At 32.3% G+C, this 26,470-nt stretch overlaps 1 protein-coding gene across 9 annotated transcripts in view; it reads left to right on the top strand.

Annotated features, from left to right (window-relative positions):
- CAP (Cbl-associated protein) overlaps window positions 1-26,470 on the top strand; it is a 107,198-nt gene that overhangs the window by 42,408 nt on the left and 38,320 nt on the right. For 4 of the 9 annotated variants that reach the window (XM_013309202.1, XM_013309201.1, XM_013309199.1 and 1 more), the window contains exons 1-2: window positions 3,057-7,338; window positions 21,120-21,167. The exons of 1 other annotated variant lie outside the window; for it this stretch is intronic. In XM_013309202.1, the coding sequence (XP_013164656.1) occupies window positions 3,468-7,338; window positions 21,120-21,167 (3,919 nt within the window). In that variant the 5' untranslated portion in view covers window positions 3,057-3,467. Of the gene's footprint in view, window positions 1-3,056; window positions 7,339-21,119; window positions 21,168-26,470 lie in introns of those variants that run through there. 4 more of the 9 variants (XM_013309204.1, XM_013309203.1, XM_013309206.1 and 1 more) reach the window with 2 other exon arrangements.

Below are 26,470 nucleotides of genomic sequence, written 5' to 3'. Positions count from 1 at the left end.
AGATGAGTGCAGATTTTATTTTGTTTCCATTCGGCTAATTTTGGATCTTCGTAAATTATTAGCAAACATAAAACTTCGCGAATAGCGTTAAACAGTAAACAAGAAAATAAAAAATACAAAACGGACTGCCAAGATTTTGAATCGAATTATTCTAAAGTGAAATAAACGTCACAGAATTATATGATAATCGAATATGTGTGTGGTTATTTTAATATTAGCAAGTAAAATTGTTCGGTACACGATACGATGACCTCGTTTCTTTGTACCCTTTAGATCGTCCAGAATATATAAATTTGAATAACGTATTTCATATAAAATAATATCTTATTATTTTTACAATATTTATGAACATTGTAAAAATAATAAGGTCACACAGGTAACATTAGACAGGTTATTCATCGAAATTTAGATGTTAACTTTGAAGAACTATCCCTAATATGTATAAATGCGAAAGTTCAGATGGGTGAATGGATAGATCTTTGTTAATAGGTAACGGCGAAACTAAAGGATCTCGATGAAATTTGGAATACATTTAGAACACAGTCTGGAAGAATACATAGGCTAATGTTTAAGTTTTTTTTGTAATTTCGCGCGGACAGAGTCGCGGTCAACAGCTACTCTATCATAAATGCGGTGCTAGATAGTAATAGACCATGACTCAGACTGTGTGTTTGCTCTATTTGCTGTTTATTTACAGACATTTTGATGCATATAAAAGTAGGTTATTTATCTGTTCGTAATGTATAATACAACCGTACAATAATGAGAAATATATTGTTTTATGTTTTCCAGATAATCTTGTATTAAATATGTATACGTCAGCTTTGACAATGTTGTGTTTAGATCTTGTTCAAAGAGAGCGTAAAGAGAGATATAAGGTAGATTTAGCTACAAACCAGTAATAAATTTAAACAATATGAGCTACAATATTTTATAAACATCGACAAATGGATGTTATTTTTGGGTATATGTATCTATGCCAAGTTGTCTAAAGTATTTTATGTGTTAGACAGGATTTCGTTTAGTAAACTCTTGCAATCGCATGATTCTCTTTGTTGTATTGTGATATGAAACGTTGTTTGAATCGTCACAAACGAACCAGATGCATACGGTATAATTAGCTTTCCCTCACAGCATCAATAAACATGCGATACGTGTGTATGTGGGTTAATGAAAAAATACGAACAGTTACAGTCCCGCAATCGTCACGTTCACCTTATAACCCTTTGAATGGATGCCAAAAAAATACAGCATCGGCGCTATCCGCGGCCGCTTTGGCACAGTAGCCCGGATCTATGCGGCGATTATGTCATGCGTTACAATTCCGACCATCCGTTTATACCCGTATTTCAACAGTCCTCCCCCAAAACTAATATCATTAGCTTTATTGTTACGTAGAAAGCGACGCGGCGCGGTGAATGTGAGTCGAGAATCTCGCGATATTTCTGGAAGGTCACCCCTGCATGTTGATTTGTGTGTTACAACAAACTCACACACACACATGCAATGCCACACACTTTAATGCATTTTTAATGCGGGATGAATTTAGATGCATATAAAGGGATACGTTTAAACAATATGATCATAACGTGTATCATATCCAGGTTTAAACTTGCTTTGTAGATGAAAAATTTGACCTATAATTTTTTCGACTTTTATTATTTTTGTATAATACCAACATCTACTTTAAAACCAGTCAAAGAATATTACTAGTAAAAAGTAAAAGACTATTTAGATGTTAAAAAAACTGTGTGACATCATCGTTGTCACGTTTTCGCATAAAATTTCCTTGCCCGCTGTAAGAACGCTAACGTAAAAACACATTATATCATCGCAAATGCTTGAGAAAATAGCTGCAAGATTATATTGGCAGACGTTTCCTGTGAACAAATGTGCTTCCTCGCTTACTAATATTATGTAGGTACAATATTCATAAATAAGCCATCAACAACATAAATAGTCTGTCTATGGCGCTAAGTTGGTTTAACTTGGAATTTTTGTTTGAATTTTATGTTGTATACATAAAAACTATGGAATGCCTCTTTATCAACTCTAATAGAGTTAGATTAAAGACAATTTGTCGAGTTGAATGTTATGTAAATAGTTATTTGTTTCTATTTTAAGAGATTTCAAATTATTTACTAGTAGGATAATTTATAACCATTTTAATGATGTTTATTCAAAATATTTAAATTTACTAGAAATTGTTCAATATTCATTTTTTAGGAAAGACCATGAATTTCCATGATCTAGAGGTGACTATAAATATTCATCTAGTTTAGTCTGAATACACATGTGATTGGCTCCATGCTGTGCTACTGGAAGTGGTCAATCAGACTAGATGACCTGCAAGTCTAGATAGAACGGGACTAGTTAGACTACATTAGATCTATTCTAGTAACGCACACTGTATGGCATCCTACATCTTTTAATCTATTGGAAGTATTAGCTTTTATGGTCACAATTATAAAAGAAACCAGCATATCAAAGTATTACTGCCAAACTTTTAACTTAATATTCTTTTGCATTCACAAAGATAAATATTATTATTTTCCAAATGGTTTCATATTAGGAAACCCGTTTGACCAAATAAGAAATCAATGAGACTTAATTTGACCTGAATTCTAAACAAATTAAATGTTATAGTAAAGTGGCTGAGTAAAATGAAACAGTATAATTTCCACAAAACTTACTTAGAAAATAAGTAATCTGTTGCTAATAAATAGATAAGATTTTTGTTTTTTTTTAATAATATTCATCTTATAAAATGGGTTTTTAAGATATTTTATTTAATATTTAAAAATATAAATTTTTAAGAATAATCCAATAAAAATATGCCAATGATAATCAAATTAAATAACATTTTAAAATTTGATACACGCCTGTTCCAACTCCAAATCGGTTTAACGGCTATTGTGTTTTAAGTTCCATTCCGTTATACACCCCCAGTATGGAATAGCGGTGCGTATGCAATATTAATTAGCAATAACCAATTTACGCAGCGTCGACTGATAATATAGACGGTCGTTAGTGCGTTGCGGCCGGTAGCATGGAGTCCCCCCGTGGCCGAGCGGCGCGCGCGCACCACTCGTGTACACGTCTCCGCGTAAAAATAAAGTCCGCGCCGAGCGCTCGCGTACTTCAACCCATTTATAATTATTAGTAAATCGAAGCTCGAGAGCACGACTGCCGTCGCCGCCGGCCGCTCGCGAAAAACATTAAAACATTCGGAAACATTGTGCCAGTGCTCGGCGTCCTGCCGCAAGCCCTTGCTCGCTTTAACTAGACAACGTCACAAAATCCCTAACACCGACGCTCGCTCAAACCGTATTATCGAATCCGCGACTCCTACGTAATAGATACCGGTATCTTAGAACGCTGAAACAGACTGACTTAATGTTGATGTGTGTGGTGTGTTTGTGATTATTTTATATCAGTGATAACAGTGCAGTGAAATTTAAACAAATATGCCTGAAAGACCTAAAAGGCGTAAAAATAATAAAAACAAACGTAAAAATAAAAACTTTCGCGCCGATCCAAGTGTAAGCAATAGTCGTTCAAATGATGATGGTGACACGCAGTCTCTTGAAAACAAAGATGTACAGAAATGTGAAACTGATTCTATTGTAGAGGAAAAAATAGTGATAGATAATTTATCAGAAAGTGTTTCAATAAGTACCTCTAATAATTTTGAAAATGTTCAAATTGTAGAAGAAAGTTGTAAAACTGATACTAACGTACAGGATCAAGAAATTTCGGATAACTTATCAGAAAAGACTTCAACATGTGATACTATTGGTCAGGTTGAAAAAAATGTAGAAGAGAAATGTGAAAACAATTCTATTGTACAGATAAAAGATATCGCAGACAATTTATCACAAAAGACAAGTACGACTGACGATGTTGATAAAGTCTTTAAAAATTGTACTAATGGTGATAATAATATTAAAGTAAGTATCGAACCTGCTAAGTTGTTTTTAAAAGGTGATAACAACTCTGCTATACTATGCGATACAGTCGAAGGCACGCTCAATAATGCTATAATTTCTAACACCTATGTTGTGGAATCTCCTGATCAATCAAATAAAAAGAAATCAAAATTATCAAGCAGTAAAAAGAGCAAAAGTGTTGATGATGATGAATCTCCAAAAATCACTGAGATAACAGATGAAACGCCTTCAGCATTAGATCCAGAAAATACAATAAGTTCTACTGAAAATTCTGGTTTAGTAGTTGATATAGATTCAGATGTAGAATGGGAAAATACAGTAGACTTAGAAGAACATAAATTACCAAAAATTGAAGAACTTGTTACCGGTACCTTGACTGTTACAACGATGCCTCTCACAGTAGCTCATTGTGAGCAAGCCAAGTTGTTGAGCCCTGAAGAAGAACAGTCCCTTCGACGTTATTTACAAACCTTAAATTTAGCAACTAGTCCATCTACTTCCTTAGAAATTAAAACAGAAATTGAACAAATTATCAACAGTGAAATAAAACATCGGTTAAGAAAAAAAGGTTTTGCAGATGATGTTTTATCGCAAAGACTCTGCCCACCAAGAACTTTAGATGTAATTGATGAAGAAGGTAGTGGCGATTCTTCCATTCAATCAAGAAGGCACTCTTACTTGAGTGACAAAAAAAGTGATATTGATGACTTAGAAGATGACGTTTTTGAAAAACCTGGCCATCAATCAGCATTGAAGAAAAAATATGATACTCACTGGAATAATAAGTTAAAGGAAAAATCTTCTACGAGACAAATACCACAGACATGTGTACTGGTTGGAGCAAAACTAAAAGAACCGGAAATATGTGAAGCAAGGGGCGGTTGGAGTGTACAAACTGTAGAAAAGATGACTGGTGCAGAAATTGTTTATTTAACAGATTCGTCCAGCAGCACTAGCTCAATTTACGATGTTGGTGAAGATGAAACTGAAAATGGACAAGACACAGACGTATCTGTTCGTATGATTACACCCACTATTGAAGTTACTGATACAGAGAATTTCTTAAAGAAAACATTTATTTCTGATAATAAAAACAATATTAGTATTACGGAACAAAAATCAATTGAAGCAAAAAATGATCTTTCTTCGAAATCAGAAGAAAGTTTTAAGACAAATTATAAACACAAATCGAGTGTTGATGAAATCGATCGAAATCTACATGAAGTTGTTGTTTTAAGCACTGATAATATTAAAACGAATCTAACAGTGAAGGATGTTGATGAAATGGAAAAACCACAAGATACTATTAAAACTGCTGAAAGTCTAGCAGGCAAGTCAGAAAGCAATTACCCTATAAAGTCGGAGAACAGATCCAATTCATCAAAACGTTTTCATGATTACGACTTAGAAATGAAAGTCTTAAAATGTGAATTAAACGATGCTATTAACCATTTAATTATGGAAGTAAGTGATTCAGAAATCGTGAATGAAAGTTCAAAAGATAGTTTCACTCGACAGGATTCTTCTAGCAGTTTGTCTTCATCTCAATGTACAGCTATTTACAATCCTAATTCATCGCTCAATGATCTATCCAATAACGATGACTCGTCTCAAATAAGCAAAGAAATAAAAGATTATACAAAAGAATCAACTACAACTAGTCACGTCAATGATGTTATTGAACATATTCATACAAATTCTGCACATAACATAAAAGATTTAGATTCAGTGGTTAATCAACCACAAAGATTGCGGGATATATGTGTTGACAAAATATCAAGTTTTCCTTATGGATTGAAGATATTAGAAGAATTGGCCAACGTCTCTTTACGACTTCAAAGTATGAATAACCTTGCAACCGACGAAATAATAAACAACGACCTGATAGAAATAACTAAAAAGAAAAATTACGGTCCCATGGATACTTCCAATAAACAAACGTCGAACTATACCAGACAAACTGTGCAAAAACTAAAAAAATCAGAAGATGATTCTCCACCTCCCATTCCACCGCCTCCGATTCCACCTCCACCGGTTATACCTAGAAAGACATCGTTAAAGAAGTCTCAAGAAGGTCAATCACCTTCTGATGTACAGAAAGTGGAAGTACCTTATATTTGTTTATCTCCATCACAAAAAATGTTGATGGAAAAAACTAACACCGTAGTTACTAATATGGAAAAAAATTCACAAGAAAATATAAGCAAAATAAATGTGAATCGTCCGATTGGGTTAAAAAGTCAGCAGCAGTTCGAAAAGCCTACCATGCGCCCCTTAAAGTCAGAAACAGGATCTCGTTTAATGGCTTTAATTTCTGATCCTTCAATTACGAGTAATATAAAGTCATCGCTTAATAAATTTAACGATGAACAATCCCACTTTACCCAAAAGATTGAAGAAACAAAATCTTCTCGAAAATATAGTGATCCAGACCAGAGAAAATTTACTTCAGATATCTTTAAGCCAATTCCACCGCCACGGCCAAAAAAAATGTCATCTTCTTATTACGAAAGTGATGAAAATTCAGATTTCGCTGAAAGTTCCTTTAAAACCATGAAAAGTGAAAAGAGATCCTTCCATTTTTCTACCGGGAACTTAAATAAGGAGATCGAAGATGACATATCGACCATACAGAACATGCATAGAAATTACGTAAATGTACGAGATCAAAATATGGAAGTAAGTAGTCCGCGACGACCCTCTTTGCCGCAAGACTTATGCGATCAGCAAATGGAGTATATTCGTCAAAAAGAAAAAGAAGTAGAGGCTGAAATTCGACGTCTTGAGGAGGAAAAAATAAAACCGATAGTCAGAAAAGGGCCTAGAGCTCCTATGCTAACAGAAAAAGATATTAACAATGATACGTTATGGAATGCAAGACAGAAACACACCACTAGAGGAACGATATGGACCACTGGCACGATGGATAAAAGCAGAAAAGACAAAAATTCTAATATATTTAGTAGTAGTCAAGAAGAACTTCTACGGGAAAAGATGTATTCTGAATATTTAAACGAAATTTCAGAACGTGAACAAAGAAAACATCATAAAGTAATCAAAATAACTAAAACTCAATTACCATCAGACACAAGAATGATTTCAAAAAGTATGTCAGCTTTAGATGTCCTTGATGCACGAGTTAATAATAGAATAGAAGAAGAGTTTATATCAAAAGCAAGAGAAAGATGGAGCAAGCTCGGAATAAGGGATCCTGAGAGTGAAGATGAAAGGAACAACAAAACAAATGTGTATAGGGAACCTAAAGTGATTGAACATAAAATCAAAGTAATTGAAGCTGGTGAAGAAAAAGACGTTCATAATTTGCCCAATCATTTACAAGAATTTGTTACTTTCACTGCGGACAAGAACCAGGAGCCGGGAAGCACCGGTGAGTCAGAATCGGAGGAAAAATCCACGCATGTTGTGATTTTCTGTGCAGTGATGTTATTAGTGCTAGCGATTGGAAGATACATTTTGCGAATGATGAGAAACTTTAACTGAAATTAGAAATAATGTGCTATTAACCAGTGTTTAAGTTAAATTGTGTTTATTGCTATATGTGTAGAATTAAATGTTGTATTAGCATTGCATGAGTGTTTTTTCTAATATTAACTTAACAAATCCATTTCGTATTATAATTAAAAGAAATCATACATCAAAATTATTCGAACTTGAAGAAAATAATATTATCGTTAATAGGACAATTTCAATAAGGTGAGTTTTTAATACTATATAACATTATGAAAATTACTTGCAAGTATAAAATTTCAATATATTATAGATACATTTTAATACAAAGACAACACAACAAACACATAGTAGTTAATGTTTTTGCATTATTCATGTTTCAGACTTTGATCACAATATCGTTTGTTGACGGTGCCAAATTAATATTGCTTGTATGCATTAGTAGCAAATCTTTGTAAAACATTAATTTGCCTACTTAGTTTATTCATTTTGTGTTGAACAAAATATTGACAATATTAATAGGTTACATTTAGTAGTAGGTAATAAAAAGGTCACTTGATAACGGCTATATATTGGTATCTTACGAACGTTAATTTAAAGATAAATAGATAATAACTCTATACATAAACAGTAGTACTCATGCTTATGAACAAACAATATAGGCAGAGTTTAAGATCTTTTATTTTGTCCTATTTTTTATCTTTAAAAACAGAATTTTTAAAGAGCAAAAGACATTGGATAAAATTCTTAGTATACGTATTTCTTAAGCAGATAAAGTTGGCGACTTTATGCCACGGTTCCACTATATTTCATCCAAACCGTTGAATTTGCGCGACTCTCGACGCAGGCAGGAGCGTCGCCCGTGAAAATATTTGGACCGTCTATATCTGTAACGAATGGCCTTTACCGACTCCTAAAGCAAATGTGCGCGTTTGACAATTTCATTCTTAATTGTATTTTACTATGGTGCACATTTTTAATCGATTAGTTATGCCGTAGCTGTGATAGTTCAATAACACTGGGACTAGGGTTTCAAGCACTAAATACGACATGCGTTTTCGTAACGTCATCGATAAAATGTGTGATTTGAATGAGATGTGTATATTTTACTCCCGTACGAACGTATAACTTTATCGATATCGTTACGCACGAATGTTCATATTTGGCCCTCAGAAATCACACAGATTAACCAATCAATTGAAAAAAGTTACATTGGACTTACTGAAATAAGCCGAAAAACAGACAGCGGTTAAAACATACAATTAGATTAAAGAGTCGCAACTTCATTTAGGTTCTATTTGTTTGTACTTACGTTATTTTTTTCTCAAAGTCTGATTTTATTTTATTGTGGTTTATTAGTAAGTTACGCATAGAAAGCATGTTTTAACATGTATGAGAACTACTGAATTTTATATAAATGTCCATTGATAATGGTAACAAAAAGTTCCCTTTAAATTTTTACTTTGTATCACATCTGCATCTCATTTCTCGGATCATTTACCATCAGTTGTCGGTGTAACGGTGAACCTTTATTATATTAAAAGCATCGAGCAATATAATTAGTAATAGTACGGTTGATTGTAAACGGAAACTCTTTGTTATAGGCCGTGATTTAAACCAGTAAACTTCAGATTTTGTATCTGACGTTCCTCACTTTGACTCATACATCACGGTTTCAAATAAAACGTGTTTATGATTGTTCAGTCTAACATCAATTTTTAAGACTCGAAAAAAATTTGCTAATTTTACTGAAGAAAAAAATTATTTATCTCTGATGACACACTATCATGTATAAAACATGAATGCATAATGTATTTGAGACTAATATTATTTAAGTCAAAAGAAAGTAAGATTTCAATTTAGTAATATTTTTATTTTTAACACAAATTAACTACCACAATATAAAATCCGATTATAATGAGTGCAATAATCGAGCCAGATTTGCACTTTAAATTGTCAGTATTTCATTTAGAAATTCGTAATTGTACTAAAATAGATTCAGCCGTCAACAATCGGACACTGCGGTGGGCTGGCGTTACAAATCCACTGCCAAACTGTAGGTGTACACATAATGTACGACTATACTTGCTCTGACGTTTCATTCAGTCGTAAAGCCCGATGTTGTTGCAACGAGAAATTTAGATCTTGCTAGCACAAGCCTATAACCGACTTCCGTTTACGTCAAACCTATCTATTGGTAGTTCTGATTATGTACGGTCTGGACGAAGCTATGCAAATTGTATTTCGTTCTGGATTGTGATTTCTAATCTGTGTGCTAAATGTACGTAACAGGAAGATATTGTTCACAAAATTATTACGTTCCAAAAAGGTAAATGATTGCAAACAAAAATTACATATGGATGTTGATATTAGGTAGTGTTTTATAGAAGTATCTTTGTAAACAATTGTAAAAAATAAATGATACTCAGAGATTACCTTTTGGAAACACATGTACAAAATAATAATCTCTTTATTTTGATAAGAAGATGGATGAACATTTTGTTGCATTTGTTTCGACAGTGCCAAATCACGGTTACATCTAACACTTAAAACAAAAATAAATCCAGAACTGTAATGAGTCAACACAAGTAAACACGTGTTTTACCTGGTAGGTATTAAATATTTATTTTTCTTTATACCTTAAATGCTTACCGTTGACGACCCACCCGACCGTCCGTGACGGTCCGTGACCACTCAAGCCTTCACGATATTTGCCGTTGTTTTTTTTACTTTATCTTCCTGTTTATTCTCCGTTGTTTGAACATTAAATAGCACACGAAGTAACTAGGTAATGATATCTATAATGTGCTTAAAATCCATTCATGTTTATTTTAAAATCAATATATTTCATGCATATAAGTCAATTCCGCTTTTTTGATTGTGTATTCCGTCTTCGATACTTAGAATCGCATTAACTAAGAATGAAACAGGTAATATTGAAACGAAATATATTAGTAACCTGACATATTAAGCAAGCCTTCTTTTTGTAGGAGAGTTCATTTCGTAATCATTTTGTTACATAGTACTACATCAGACTTTAGATAGTATATTTTCCAAACGAGTGTTCGCTCGAGTCATCCAGGGGATAATTCGACGTATCGAGGGTACCAACAAAGAGCGGGATGTCAAAGAGCCCGCGGGCGCGCCGGAAACGATTTGACTGCGGAAGTGACGTCACGGTGGGGGAAGCGTTTGAACTTGTTAGGCTTGCGTATAGCTAGTGCATTATGTCGTTTACGTGCTGTACTACAAACCGCACGATACTTCCTGTATGCGTGTTAGAGAATTTTGAACTAGAATCTATCTAGGTCTTATCTTATGGTTTTAGTTTTACACAATACACACTATTTACAAATACAGAAATAATGACATTGGTAATGAATATATACACACTAATGAATAGTTGTAGTTTATTTTTCAATGCATTCTTAATACTTAAATGAATTTCTACACCAGAATTTTTGCATTCAATGAACTCTAGAATTTTTATTTGACAATTTGAATTTAAACTTTCAGTTCATTTTCGCTCCGAGGCAGTTGCATGATTGTTATCTTGTTGTTCTTAATCGGCACTGAAATAAGATTAACTGCGTACGTAAACGGAATTATCTTTATCAAAGTAAACGCAACAACACAACATGTAATTATAATTAAAACTTTGAATTAGATGCCTACGAGTACATTATATTCCTTGCTTTAGGTAGGCTTTACTATAAAAGGGACAGTGAGTTTGTTACCAGACTATGGTTACGTCCAGGTGTTTAATAAAACATATCAAGGCATTTTAGTGGGCCACAGATCTGATATAATCAACCAATAATGAATAATGTGAAAGTGCACTTAATCCAAATAACATTAGTGTGACATTCAATTTATAAAATATTATAAAAGATTGTTTACTGTTACGATTTTTACGTACAAATAATTTTACTAAAGTACACTTTAAACTACGTGTATGAATAATAATTAACCAGAAAGTATTAAGCAATGAATAGGTTACACACTTCGGATTAACCACAAAGCGGTGGTCATTTCATACCTTTGATCAACTTTTTACTTCTTAGCGTATAACTACCTATATTTATTTTACGCGCCATTTTATTATTAGTAAAGTAAGCATCAAAATTGATTGTTTATTGCTGCTGTTTTAATGAGGTCTCGTAATATTAAGCGTAACTTAATGAAATGTAACAAAATAAACTGTGCTCTTTGGCCTGACGCTTTATAATATGATGACAGTTAATATTTTATTATTTTAAATTTTAAAAATTAAATAAAATTAATTTATGGGTTCACCTGTAAGTTTTTCGTAATAACTTCTAAATTAGCGCCATCTATTTTACGTAAACAGAAACTTTGAGAAACGTTTGCTCGATCACCGCTAGGTGGCTATTGATTCTATTGTAGGAAAATCATAAAACAATAGAATTTAAGATATATGACCACCAAAGATTCATAGAACTATATTTTGATTTTATAAAAACGATATGGCAAAAGAAGATAAACTATTAAATTAAGTAAAATATTGTATAATAAAGCTAAATCGGCGATAGGTACTCCATCTATCGAGTTAAGTTACAAATATAGTATAAAAATCTTCAATTTACAACAATCTTTTTACTACAGGATTTAATTAGGTAATCATGTAAAATATTATGTTTAAAAAATAAATTCATGAGCAATAAATATTGAGTTAAGAAGTCAATGGTTAAGTAAATGAAATATATTCCAATATGATATAAATACACACAAATTCTTTTTCGTGTCATTAGGCTCAGCATTTTATGTGGAAATATAATCTTGGCAAAAGTGCTTTTAAGGTTTACGGCGTAGATCGTCACAAAAAAATAAGATTTCCTTACAATAGTAAGGGCCTTCATAAAAACTTTACAACTGTGGACCCACGCATCATAACGAAATTTTCCTTATATTTTTGGATTAGAGTATTTTTAAATAGATGGCGCAATTGCGAAAATTACGGTTCGCTTTTTGCAGTTTGTAGATTTGAGTAAACGTACTTACTTAATAAATGTGAATGTTTGGATGAATGGATGTTTGTTAGAAGGTATTTTCGGAACGACTCAACGGATCTTTATGAAATTTGTTATGGATGTAAGACATAGTCTGGAAGAACACATAGACTAAAAGGTTTTTTTTTAATTCTCGCTAAAACTCTTAGCTAATAGGTAATGGAAATCTCTACCTATCCCTCTAAGTTATTGTCGTGAGTCATTTGTTGGTTTGTTAGTTATTTACTTACCATACATTCATTTATATAGAGAATAATAATAGAGACTGGTTTCAATACCTTGATAATTGTCGATATTGACCCGTATTAATTAATACAGTTTATGAATAATTATGCGAAATGAATATTGCATTACATTATTGCTATAATTTTACATAATAGTAATTATTATGAACTTGTACTAGGTAGAGGCTTCATTGGTAGCTTTTATGGATACACTTTCAGTCAAAACGAATACCTAAGCTTCAATACAATACAATTTATTGGTAATATTAAAATTACAGGTCATAAGAGTATGGTTTACAAAAAAAATCACTCAAAAAATTATTCATATAAACATAGAGCTTTCTCGTTTTTCATCTGTCGTTATAAATATAGTTAGGCTAAAATGAATGTTTCGTTTTTAATTTAACATCGGTTCATTTCGTTATTATTTTTATATTCTTTGCTTAATAAACAAACAATTTGGATTATTTACTTTAACCATACTGTTACAAACTAATATTCGTAAGTTTAAGAAACTCCGATGTATAACAATGTATCAGTTTAACAAAGTTCACGTTAACACTTGCCAAAGTTTCAGCAGTTAGCACGTTGTTATATTGAGTGAGTTCGTACGTAAATTCATACGTAGATTGTTTGGAATAATATCATAATTTGTAGAAGCGAGTTGGGGACAATTTCAGTCAACTAAAAGCACCATGATTTGAAAAAATCTTTAAAATAAAAACATATAAGTTAACTGATAGTTAAATAGTCAACCTTTTTCTTTTGCTAGAAAGGTTTACAATTTCCTGGAAATTCTTTTTTTTTCAACATTTGTCACGATTTCCACATAGGGGACATTGGATAACTGCTTTGTATCGTAGTTAGTATAAAATGAGAAGTCCAGACAGCGTGTTGGGGTCCGTTATTAATCTAAGCGTGGCTCTAATTAATGTTGTCCTCCGAGCCGCGAGCTCTCCCACGACCGCTGATTACATTGTGGATTTTAACTGACGGCGAGATAACTTTGTCGTTGTAAAAATTACACTTAATTACAAATTAAGTAAGAATAACTTCTTATCACTTCATTTGTCGTTTCAGTCTTGACTATATGGCCGTACACATCAAGTTGCTGCTGTAACCTATTTCATTTCGGTAATTAAAAACTGCAGTGTGAATTGTAGACTTGAATGAAGACTTCATCTTGTAATGCAATTCAAAGCAAGTAGCCGTGGCCCGCTGGCGGTTTATTTTCAGCTATTTTGTTCCCGTTTATTTTCGGCCCTTCCTATCTCGCCGGACGACGTGCGAATTTAAGGGCGACGCTAAAATATATTATTAAAATGAAATATTCCACTAATTCCCTCGGTGCGGCGTCGCGCGCTACCTTTATATATTACATTTCAAATGAGTTTAGACGCTTTACCATGTTAATATGGAATTTACTTATAACCTCTTCCTATAGTTTCTAGAATTAAATATATTGTATACGATTACAAATTATTATAAAAAAAACAATTAAGAAATTATTTATCGTCTTTACTATTTGCATAAATAACTTAAAAATCTTTTATTAATTTAAAATATTTTAGAATTCCATTGTTTATTATGGGTGACTTGCTTGGTTACATAATTAAGTTTTCTAATTAGTAATGGTACTATAAAAATAAAACAAACGAAAACTTCTCGCTGTTAATAAAATACACCTTTCAGTTTTCAGTACTGAAAAATTGCTACACTTGTTCCAAATATGTTTGGGCAGTTAATTTTCTTCACACGTTGTAGTGATCTGTTTCCATTGTTTTCCGTTTACAAATGGGGTGTACGGTATCGCGTCGCGCGGTGTTATCACAGCACCTAACATCAGTCTAACCGCAGTCGTCCGATACAGCGCACGTGGCTTCGTCGCTTCGATTTTCCGCGAGTTTTCCGACACTCGCGTGGTGATTTTCCCTCCCTCTCCGTACCCCCTTGTCTGATTGAATCTGTTGTGTGCAATAATACCTAAATGTATAACCTAATCGAGTTACTGATAAGTTAATGGGCGCCGACGGCCCGTGTGTACTCCACGTGATCGTATTACCGAATAAAAGGGATACTCTGTTAACTCACTGACGTAAGTACGTTTGGGAATTTGTTAATGAATTAGCCGTTGTGTTTGATTGTTAGATTAGCGGCGACACTAACGGCGTCTCAATATCGAAGGTCGTTTTGTGTAATATCTTTTATCGTAGTATTTTCGTATTATTTTATCTTTGTCAACCGGTTCTTTTACGAGCGTTACTATGTTGATATATTATTATGACATTTTTATAATTTATTTTGTATTTTATACAAGAAATAATTGTTTATATTACACTTGTTAACAATTTTTAATTCGATTTATAATTGGTAATAAAGAATACATAGATTTTTTTCAAATTAATCACATCCATTCGTAATCTAAAGCGAAGGTCTTTTAATAAAATTCCATGAATAATATACCTAAATGAATATATCTTAAAAACGAAGAACATAATCTATTAAAAATATTAATATAAAAATGTTAAATAATATCATTTCAAATATTGTCATGTTAAATTGCCCTTAAATAAATCCATAAAGTTTTCTTGCTTGATATTCCACTATTATTACCTATTATTACGACTTTTGTGTTCTAAATGAAAAGTACAATATGCTTTAATATTTATAATTTTCAATGCAAATTGTCATAGTTACAATTTTTATTTTTATTTACGCACTATGCTTTATCCAAACCATTTTAATAAAAAAAACTTAATTATAAGCCTGTGTTCTTTCAGATAATGTTTAGAATGTAATAGTAGTAACGTATATGAAGATTTTCAAAGAGTATTTGAACTAAGCAACTCCGCATACAAACTAATTATTTATTACACAACATTACTGTTTGTGTTCCACGAATGCTAATTTCAATTTACAAAACAAAATGAAACGTTAACTAATGAAATGAAATGCACCCATTAGTTAGCGAAGTTGAGGCGTTTAAATTAAATACGCCCTCTAAAGTTACTCGTTACGTATTAAAGGTTAACACGAAACTTTTACGATAACTGTAACGATACAGGTACAGGCTTAAACGTGAGATATCTCACCCGAGGCAGCGTCGGAGGCGTCGGCTGACTGCTACCGAGCACTTTATTTTATTACACTTCGTAACGCTTTATATTTGTGATACTTAACAAGGTCTAGAGAGGAAACACAAAGGTTAAGTATGAAATAAATTGTATTTAAAATGTGCTTAAATACTAAAGTATAAACTACACAAGTGACATTTATATAATGACTTATCCGCTGGTTATTTATATTCTAATACTTATTGTCGTCCGCGACTCCGTCCGCTTGGATTTAAAAAAGATATTGTGTATGTATTCTCCCAGACTATGTTCTACATCTGTGTCAAATTTCATCAAGATTCGTTAGGCCGTTCCGGAGGATACCTTCAAACAAACATCCATGTAAACTTTCGTATTTGTAATATAAGTAAAAAAAATCGTAAGTACGAAGTTGTAAAGTTTCAACTTAGATTATCGCCATCTTGATAAAACCTTAAAAAACAAGGGCTCACCGAATCGTTAGCCTAGATTAGGCGATTTTATTTGCGGTAATTTAGCATAATGCGGATTGTCAGGCAAGGTTACTCGGTAGTTAGAAGACGATAGTGATATATCGAGGTCAGGGATGTGACCAGCCGCGCCCTTCCCCTTCCCGTCCACACCATGGTCACGGTAATCCCCCTATTATGTTTAATTAACATCCGCTGCAATAACCTAATTAATTGGATAACGAATTACCATTTCATAAAGCATTTGTATGCAACAATTTTAATGATTAAATATATGTAGTTCATAAATTAGAGTTTATACTAATGGGGCTTTGTTTTCTATTTACCGAAATTCTTAGCACATTAGAAACACTAGAAAGTTTAATAAGCTGCTTATACAAGCTTATATATCAGGATCTCGATAATGCATAGAGCATGCAGTTAAAGTAAACATGATGTTCCACTAATTCGTCGACTAAACACTGGTGAATAAACGCCGAAACTGCGGGATAAACTTTGTCCGTACTGTAATCAAAAAAGTTTTCAAGCTAGACCGTATCAAATGAACCTAACGTATGAAAGCAGTCATTTGTAAGGTCTTTGATCGAACTGACCAAATTCAACTTACGTGTAATTTGAAAATGTCTACGAGGACGGGTACTTAAATATTTTGTGACATAGTCGATAAATCACAAAGTTTTAATTCTAAATTAAATATTACCTGATAAGACAAGATAAAATACATTTCTAGAAAGGATTTATTGAAACAACAATAAAGTTATTTTAAGCATAAAATACGAAAGAATTGAGATAACGAAATTGTTCTAAACTTTCTCCGATGTTTCTGTTTGTTTTCATTCGACCAAGAAATTTGAATGCATTTCCATCCCATTTTATTCATTGTTTGACAAATATTATCAAAGAACAAGAGTTTTCTAAGTATTGCTTTATTTGAGCGGGTGACCATTTTTCAACAAAATACCGTTTACCTTTTGTTTTCAGATTATATTTCACGATTCTCCGACTATTTTTGAGAGGGCTCATAATGTTCTTTATTTAAAGTTAAGGTATTAGTGGTCAGCGTTTAGTAAAATAAAGGTAGTTGGTAATAACCTATAAAGATAAATAAAAAGATTGAATTAATCAAATGTCTATTACGTGGGTGTAAAAGGTTACCATCACGCCCTCTCAGTTCTAAATTGCATTTAATTAACGCTAGGCCTACACAAGATTTTATGTGAAAGGTTAACTCAATTACGATCACCCTGTGTTAAATAAATTTATCATTATTTTTGGAGTATTAATTTCGATAAGTAATTTCTTTGAATATTTGTCTACCATAAGCATAACATTTTCATGGTCTTTTCAAAAACTCTTCAAGGCCTATTGAAATATATTATCAAAATTTCAACAACCAAAGGATTACATTTTATAAATAATTTAAATATGATTTTAAGAAATAAGTCAAAAGAAATATAACTTTTTATTAATGAAATTCGTTTATTTAGCAACGGAAGTTTTCATCAGAATGTTTATAAATGTAGGAAAATAACTGCTTAGTTTGGAAACTTATAGAGTCGGTATATTCGTTTAATTTAAGCCAATACGTTTATTCGATGATTCAGTTTCCATTCATTAACCGCAAAGGGGTTACGTAATATGAATATTCATTCAGGGATACTCCAAGCTACAATCATACAAACGATCAGTATTTTTCCTTCGTATTCTACGCTATTTTATTTTAACAATATTAAATTCAGTTTGAGTAATATCAGGTAACATAGAGCAGTCTTTTTTATTTTTACATTTATCTCAAAATCACTTACCATAATATTACTATCTATCTCAATAAGATTTATATAACGAATTACGTAAATTATTTAGCGACTGATATTTTTATTTGTTGGGAAATCTATGGTGCATATTTTGTAATATATATCATTCTTGATTCTTATCTAAAATTGAAACTTATGTTTATTTTTATTATTTGTTCGATAGGGTTTTTAAACTATTTTGATTACTTAGTTGTTTCTGTTATCTGTGAGTATTCAAACATATTATAAGTAGTAATTCCTTTACATTCTTATTGTTTTAAAGAAAAGAAGAAAAAGAAGTCTTTTATCTTATCTTTCATTAACAACAAGATACAAAGATTAGTTTGATCACATCACACTAAATGTATTTTCTTCCACTTTTTTTCATATAAACGGCGCATATTAAAGTGTATTTAGTCGACATATGATGCACAAGTTCTGATCGGCATTGTACTTGTTTAACAAATAGAATAGGCTGATTGTGGGGCGCGGCCGGTTCACACGACGCGCAGGATCTGGGCTCTATTTGCCGCCTCTGCTGATGCGTGGCGCCGCGCCCGTCTGCACGGGCCTTGGGGATTATAAATACGTGCTTCTCTTTATTTTACATAGCTGTCGCCCGCGCCTTTGACCACGCGGAATTAAAAAAAAACATAATTAGTAGCCTATGTGTTATTCCAGACTTTGTTCTATATGTATACCAAATTTCATCGAGATCCGTTCAGCCGTTCTGGAGATACCAAACAAACGTCCATCCAAACATTCGCATTTATAATATTAGTAACATGTCGATTTTATAAAAGAATCACGCCTATTACGTTTTCTATAAAAAATAGCACTTAAGCTAATTTTTATATTATTTTACCATAATTTCCTACCTATGTTGAACTATAATATGTACTTGTAATCTTTGACAAATATATTCTAAATGCTTTTTACATAAATAATATTATTAACTACGATGAGTTGCATCTGCAATTTATAAAAGTATTCATAAAATTACTGACGTAAATATCAAATAATAACTGTTTAGACTCGAAGCCGGTTATCGCTTAATTACATACTTAATACATAATGATTTTATAACGTGAATTTGCAATTATTAACATAATTTGTTTCCCTCATTGACGCATAAATGTAAGAACAAGTAATCAATTATACATTATGTAGGATAACTGTCGATCATATTCATAATATAGAGAAGGTATTAAGGTCAAAGACTATATAACTAGAGATTGATAACAGTAGTGTAGACTCACACAACAGTTTGAATAAGTCTCCAGGTAAAGCACCACAGTAACTATAGTTGTTTTTACAATGGTCAATTAATGGCAACTAAATGAATCTGTAACCAATCACAAAGGTATATAATCAGCTATAGATAAAAAACACGACATTTATCTTTATGTAGATCATTGTACCGGAATTCAGGCAAAAAGTCGTGTTCACCCTCTTTTAATCGACCATCGAACGACAAAGGTCAATACAAAGGTCAGTACTAATGTGTAATTTCTATAAGGCACATCGTGAACGTAAAAAGTCGATACGCGGCCTTCGCTAACTCCGTGGACAGTTTCGTAAATACGTGCCCAGTGTTGTGATGTCCCGACCATGCTTCAAGTTTTCTGCCTCCAAAATACGAAACCGCTTATTTTAGTTCTGACTTTGGGCCAATTCAATTCGTAGGCCAACAGATGTGATCGCCAACTGGCAAGACATTTAAGCTTTCGACACCACGTAATATTGATTTTGTGTCTCTCTTAATTACTTGAGATGATGACTTTTTTTTTATCATTTACTTCATATTGGTACTAAATTCGATCATAGTTCTGAAAAGTCGTCTACTATTGAAACTAACTGTTTGTATAAATCTGTAAGGGATCTAAAATCATTGCATTCAAAGTAAATAAAAAACTCTAATTATTAAATTATTTTCTGATGAAATAAGAACTACGACATACATCGACACTGTGATATATTATGTTGTTGGCAGTTACATTTACGTTTTCATTGAACCGTGACGGAGACGAGCTTTTAAATTTAAGTAATCTGATCGTCCGTTTCCTGCGTCTCCGATTCGTGACGCTCGAATGAACAATGGAAACATACACTAAATGGATGTTTGTATTCCAACCGCCGTAGAGCAGTCGGAAATGTTAGACAGGCGTTTATAGTTAATAGAAAAGGCACACTTTCTCTCCAATTATTCGTAGTTCGTTAATTCAATATTGGTATAACACCGTTGTGAAGTGACGTACGCTCGCAAATGACCCACATCCTTCACCTTCAACCGACACCTATGTTTCCTTATCATTACGTAGAGGATGCAATTTAAACTTGCCATTGGATTTCAAACCCAATGGACTATGCCTTTGTTATGAAAATAGCGTGTACTGGTTTTTTAGCGAGTTATAAATATTTTTGACACGTAGTTAGCTTTACAGTTGCAGTTGTTTTACATTTTTTACTGTGTGTAGCAAATAAGGATAAAGTAGAAGTGCTAAATACATTTAAATTTTTATTTATTGTATTAAGATATATCGATCATTATGTTTGTAATAGAAAATAATAAAAGCAGAAAACCACCAACAACATTTACTATTTTTATAAGAGTATATCGAATATTTAAATATATATATTTTAAATATTCAATAAATGTCTTACGTAAAAATCGCAAATTAATTTGTGTATTTTATTTAAATTATTATGATTATTACCTTGACGCTCTTTTTAATCGGATATTTTTAACAATTTGAATAGGTTTCCTATTTTAATAATTCTGTAGGATCTAGAATATCTATTTTTAAAAATATACATAATTAATGTCTTTTACTAAGAAAAAAATATTAAAATAAATTGAGTAGAAATAAAAAACTCTTTTCTCATTATAACCGTGAAGATTTAATTTAAATAGCTCAACTTTAATAGTAGAGCGTTTTAGGTATTGTGTATTTTTATGCTAAACGAAAGTTACAACACATAAACATTGTAAGACGAATAAGGTTCTATTTATCACAACCAAACTGTATATTGTTTCTATTATGGTATTTATTGTAAGTTTTATTATATATATTTGAACGATTAATTTGCAGAGACCGTCATGATAGCGCCGACGTTCAGAGCTCGCTCGACGTCACCAGGTAAACAGAGTGGGAACCCATTCGACGAAAAGAGTTACATCTATTAAAGATGTAACTCTATTCGTTAGATGTGTTAATGTGTTATGTTGTCCCTAACGTTATATAAAAATATGAACATTTATTTGCTACAGTTATTAAAATATTTTTGGAAGGATTATATCGTTTTTGATTATCGAAAAATTTTTAGAAAAAAATATTGCCATCCTTCATATTCTCTTTCAAAGAACAGAGACAACTATATTTTTGTCAAAAAAGTAACGCTAACAAAAATTCAATATAGGTACAGCATTTAAATGTTCAGAAGCGAATGAATATGTCGAACCGTGTAATGGCATAATAAAATACATATTAACATAAGAATGCCACAAAGCGAATCGACCTTGTTATCCTCTGGTACAGTCGTGTCCGATGATATTGTTACAGAGTGTTCTAAATTCCAATTTAATTATAATAAATTCAATAAAGATTCAACTGATTATTCATCCTTATTCGTTAGTAGTATTTGGCATGGATAATTTCCTTTTGTCGTGAAATTTAATTAATAACAATGAGTTTTAATCGTACTAATTGTTTGGTTTTGTTTTTGATGTTTGTTTGAAGGTTTTGCGTGTGTTTTTGTTCATTATACAATTAACCTGAATGCAATTTTTTAAAATAAAAATAGGCTAAACGATTGGTTGTAAGTAAAGTCACTCTTTATATATTTTTCGTAGTGTTATATAAATTTTATTTAACAGCTCTACTTGTAACCTTATAAAACATTAAAATATACAGGGTATAAAGTCTCACGAAACACGTGTTACGTCGACGCCTGCAAAAGGTAAAAGGTTGATCGACAATCGAAACCCAAATTCATCGTAAAAAGAGTAAGCTCGTAAAACGAACGTTAGAACGATCAAGTTACTACCGATTTGACGCCTTTCCTCTGCTTACCAACTTGAACGTTTAATTGGGTAGTTATTTTTTTGTTTTATATGTAACCTAGACATCAACTCGACAATTTGTAAAAAATACTTCAATCTTTTGGAACAAATCATGGATTATTATCTTATCCATAAAATGTTTGTTTCATATTTTTAATCAGGATTATTTTTAAAATAAAATAGCAGATTTTTTTGTAAATTTACTAATATTAAATTTACCATTCCAACTACACTCTAAGCTTGTGCTAGGATATGGTTTACGACAATAGTAGAATGGCGGGATTCGAACCCCCGACCTCGTGATCGGAAATCCGTACCTTTAACCATTAGGCTATTGACGCTGCGTAAAGGATGTCTTACTAATATTGTATGCAAATGTATGGATTTTGTTAGAAGGTATACAGATTCATGTACGGCTGAAAAATCACACTGAAATTTGGCATAGATATAGAACATTGCCTTAAAGAACACATAGGCTAATAAGGTTTTTAAAATTCCGCGTGGACGGACTCTCTGGCGACAAATAGTAGTTTAGGAGATAGATTTAAGTTAAAAAACGTATGTGACCTCGGAACTGTGTGCACATAAATATGACGTCACACTAATCTAAAGATAAAACGATTATCCATGCACTTCCCGTGTTTAGTGAATGAGCTGGAACGGTTTTAGCGATTTCATAATATGAAGCAGGATTATAAATAGTTACCGCCTCTGTTGATCTACTGGGAATAAAACAAGGTTAGAACAAATGATACTGTGAGTTTTCACTGCCGAAACTGTACAAAACATATAGATAGCACATATTGCGAGGAACTTTCTCTTCGATAAAAAATAATATCTTATCTATAAGACAAATGTAAATGCCACTGATTGTTTATACGAAAAATAACATAGTACGCAGTAAATAAAATTATTTAGCGAAAAAAGAATTATACTAGCTTTCTCCCGCGACCCCGACCGTGCGGTATTGAAGAAAAACTTAATTAGTAGCATATGTGTTATTCCAGATTTCCAGTTATTTCTACGTTTAAGCCAAAGTTTATCGTGATCCATATAGCCCTTCTGGTTACCTTCAAATGGCAATCTATCGATTCAAACATTCGAATTTATAATATTAGTAAGATACGCTTAGTTTTATTTTAGGAAAAATGAACATCTGTAGCTTCCTGGATTTTACTACAAAGCTTGTCATTTAAAATATAATAACGTATAATGTTCAATATCATCCTTTATTACCTTTAACAAGGTAAAAAGAACTGGGGCGTGGACAGTACTGGTACACTATATGACACATCCTTTACATGCTTCCGATATTAACTATTATTATATCTTCAAGCGTGAAGGTTTTGTATTACGATCTTCCCTATCTTAGAAAATATTTATAAAACCCTAATACATGTAAAAATCTCTGGTTCATATTTGTATGTCTTTTACGTGTAAAAATTTGGTATAGATTTAGTAAATAGTCTGGAAGAACACTCAGGCTACTTACTACGTTTTTTTAAATTCCGCGCAGACTGAGTCGCGGGCGAAAGCTAGTCTTACTAATATTATAAATGAATAGTTTAGATGGATGGATAGATGTTTGTTTTGAAGGGATTTCCAGAACGGCTGACCGGATGTTGATGAAATTTGGAATACATGTAGAAGATAGTCTGGAAGAATACGTAAGCTACTTATTATGTTTTTTTTTAATTCCGCGCGGACGGAGTCGCAGGCGAAAGCTAGTAACATTATAAATAAGTAAATAAATGCTACACTCTATTTCATCCTTAACCTTGTAAGCCATTCTAAGTAATACATCACAATAGCAGAATAACTATTTGCCGCAGACCTAGTGACATTGTCGTCTTACTTGCCTTGTAATAAATTAAATTCAGTAACACAGCTGTGTAATTAAACATGTAACAAAACTTTACTGCGTAGCATTAATTAAATTTACCCTTGACATATTTGCCTATTTTTCGGCATCGGTAACCGTATTACCGTGGGTTCCTGAGACCTAAATCCCCGTTTAAAACATATTATCTCTGTTTTGAAAAAGATAAAGACAGAAATGACGATATGTTTTAAAGATTATAGTCTCGGAAACCAACGGTAAGAAATCTTTTAATTCTGTTAACTGTTTTGTAAGTCATAGTATACGGTTGCCAGAATGTTAAACACGTAAAATCAGGGTTACGCAGTCGTCTCATCTCAAGGTGGTCGATGTTATCGTTTCCGTTGACGACTCATATTATCACGTAACGTTTATCTTAACATTAATTTCCTAAACGTTCGTTATAGTTTTAATTAAAAGCAAAATAAAACTTTAAATAACGTATAGACATTTTATGTGGAGGGATGTTCACATAAATCAAAAAGTGTGTCATAAAAAAATTTGAATATGGAATGTTGTAGCCACCAAAGTTAGAGGAAAACCGAAGATAGAATGGATGGATTGTGTGAAAGAGGACATGGGTAAGAAGAGAGTGAATTCAAATATGATAGAACCTCTGTAGGGACAAGGGCAAGTTCATAACTTTTTCAATGTCGCTTATATCAAATCGTATAAAATGGTTAGTCTAAAAACCAATAATTTTTTAAACAATAGCTAGGAAACTTATGCCAATGAAACATAATTTGTGTCTTTAATGTCATACTGCAACTAACGAAAGACATTGACACGTTTGTGATCAATAATATGTTCTGTTAACACTCAAGAAATTACAGCTCTACAAACAATGTGACATTGTTTGTAGAGCTGTCACAGACGGGCTCTCAATTTATCCCACATTATGTGTATGGAAGCTTTGTTGTGTGAAATATTTCAAAATATATCAAGCAGAGAATTTACTAAGGAAATATATTAAACAGTTCTTTATTTAAGAGGCTTCTAGCTATGGGAATCTAAAGGCTAGGTATATAAATATTTGTTTTCCTGACATAACAAATGTGTATTCATCATTCATAAAAAAAAAACTTTACCATAGTCAACATGAAAGTTATATATACAATAGTCGAGATATCCTAAAAACAAGTGACACAGTAAATTTTCTTTCAGTACTGTAGTATTCAAATTTCAGCACCCATTGTGTTGTGCAAATATTTGCGTGGTTCCCACAAAAAGGATTTGTAGTTTTTTTTTCTTTTTTTGTTCGTCCTCTATTATATAAACAAAGTAAGTAGAAAAGGATTTCGTTACGATTAAAAACATTTTCTTTTAAACCCCTGAGCAAATAATGGGTTGCCAAACGGAAACCTTTCCCATTTATACGAAATCTGTTCTTAGAGGGTGCGTCGTACCCTTTTACCGAACCGCTTAAATTGTCAATTAGCACTTCGGATTCGACGTGATTTTAAATGTAAATCCTTGTAACGTCATGGCCCTCGTCTACTTTAGATTTAAGTTTCACATTAGACCTTTAATTTCATTTATGTATCGTACATTTATCTTCGGCATAATAATAGTTAATTGGTGGAATTATTATTTACTCTGAAATTTTAGAAAAGACTATTAATTATGTTATTTAGGTTATCATGTAAATAAGTTATATTTACAAAGAAACAAAATGATTCCTCTTACCGAATGTCTCGCCTTCAAATATCATATACCGAGGTATTTCCGAATTTACGATGAAGAATATCTGTTTGTCTGTTTGTCTATTAACATGGCTATGGAGTCATAGAACGTTGTTCCTATAACTTGCAGTCAATCGTGCGTTTTGACATTTACAGTTTAGACAACATAATATTTTGAATTATACATTTGGAATAATATTTACGATAATATTATTGATTAACAGACACTGTCAGAAACTTTAGATCAAAAGTTAAATATGCATTATAAATATGTTAAGCGAATATTCACATATTGATAAGACCTTGGCATATCTTAATACTAACATCATGCTACAAATATTAAGTACTTAAAAATTTAATATTTAATATTAGTTCCATGATAAATTAATAATTATACAATTTTTTATACGTCCTTGGAAGTGAAAAAAAATATATGTTATTTTGGATTGATTAATACTTAACGCCCGTGACACCGTCCGCGCGGAATTAAAAAAATAAACATAATATTGTTCTATGTGTTCTTCCAGACTATGTTCTTTATCTATGACAAATTTCCAATTTTTTTATTCCAACAAAAGCTTTCACACCAGCAATAGACTTGACAGTCCACTATTAAATACTCATACAGTAGTGATGTACCTATTTCTCCGTTCATTCAACTGCTATCAATGCGTTTGTCACTATTCGCGAAGCTTCAGGGAAAAGGGAAGGCTTCTTTTATAATTGCAACACATCAGAAGGGGGAGGTTACCTTAGTATGTTGACATTCATCCACCTTCCACCTTCCTTTGCCACCCTATAGCGATATTAGCAGTCGTG

The sequence above is a fragment of the Papilio xuthus genome, unplaced genomic scaffold (genome assembly GCF_000836235.2).
Source record: "Papilio xuthus unplaced genomic scaffold, Pxut_1.1 DF827777.1, whole genome shotgun sequence".
NCBI classification, from domain to species: Eukaryota; Metazoa; Arthropoda; class Insecta; order Lepidoptera; family Papilionidae; genus Papilio; species Papilio xuthus.
Note: the sequence above shows the minus strand (reverse complement) of the source record. Positions and strands in the feature narration are given on the sequence as shown.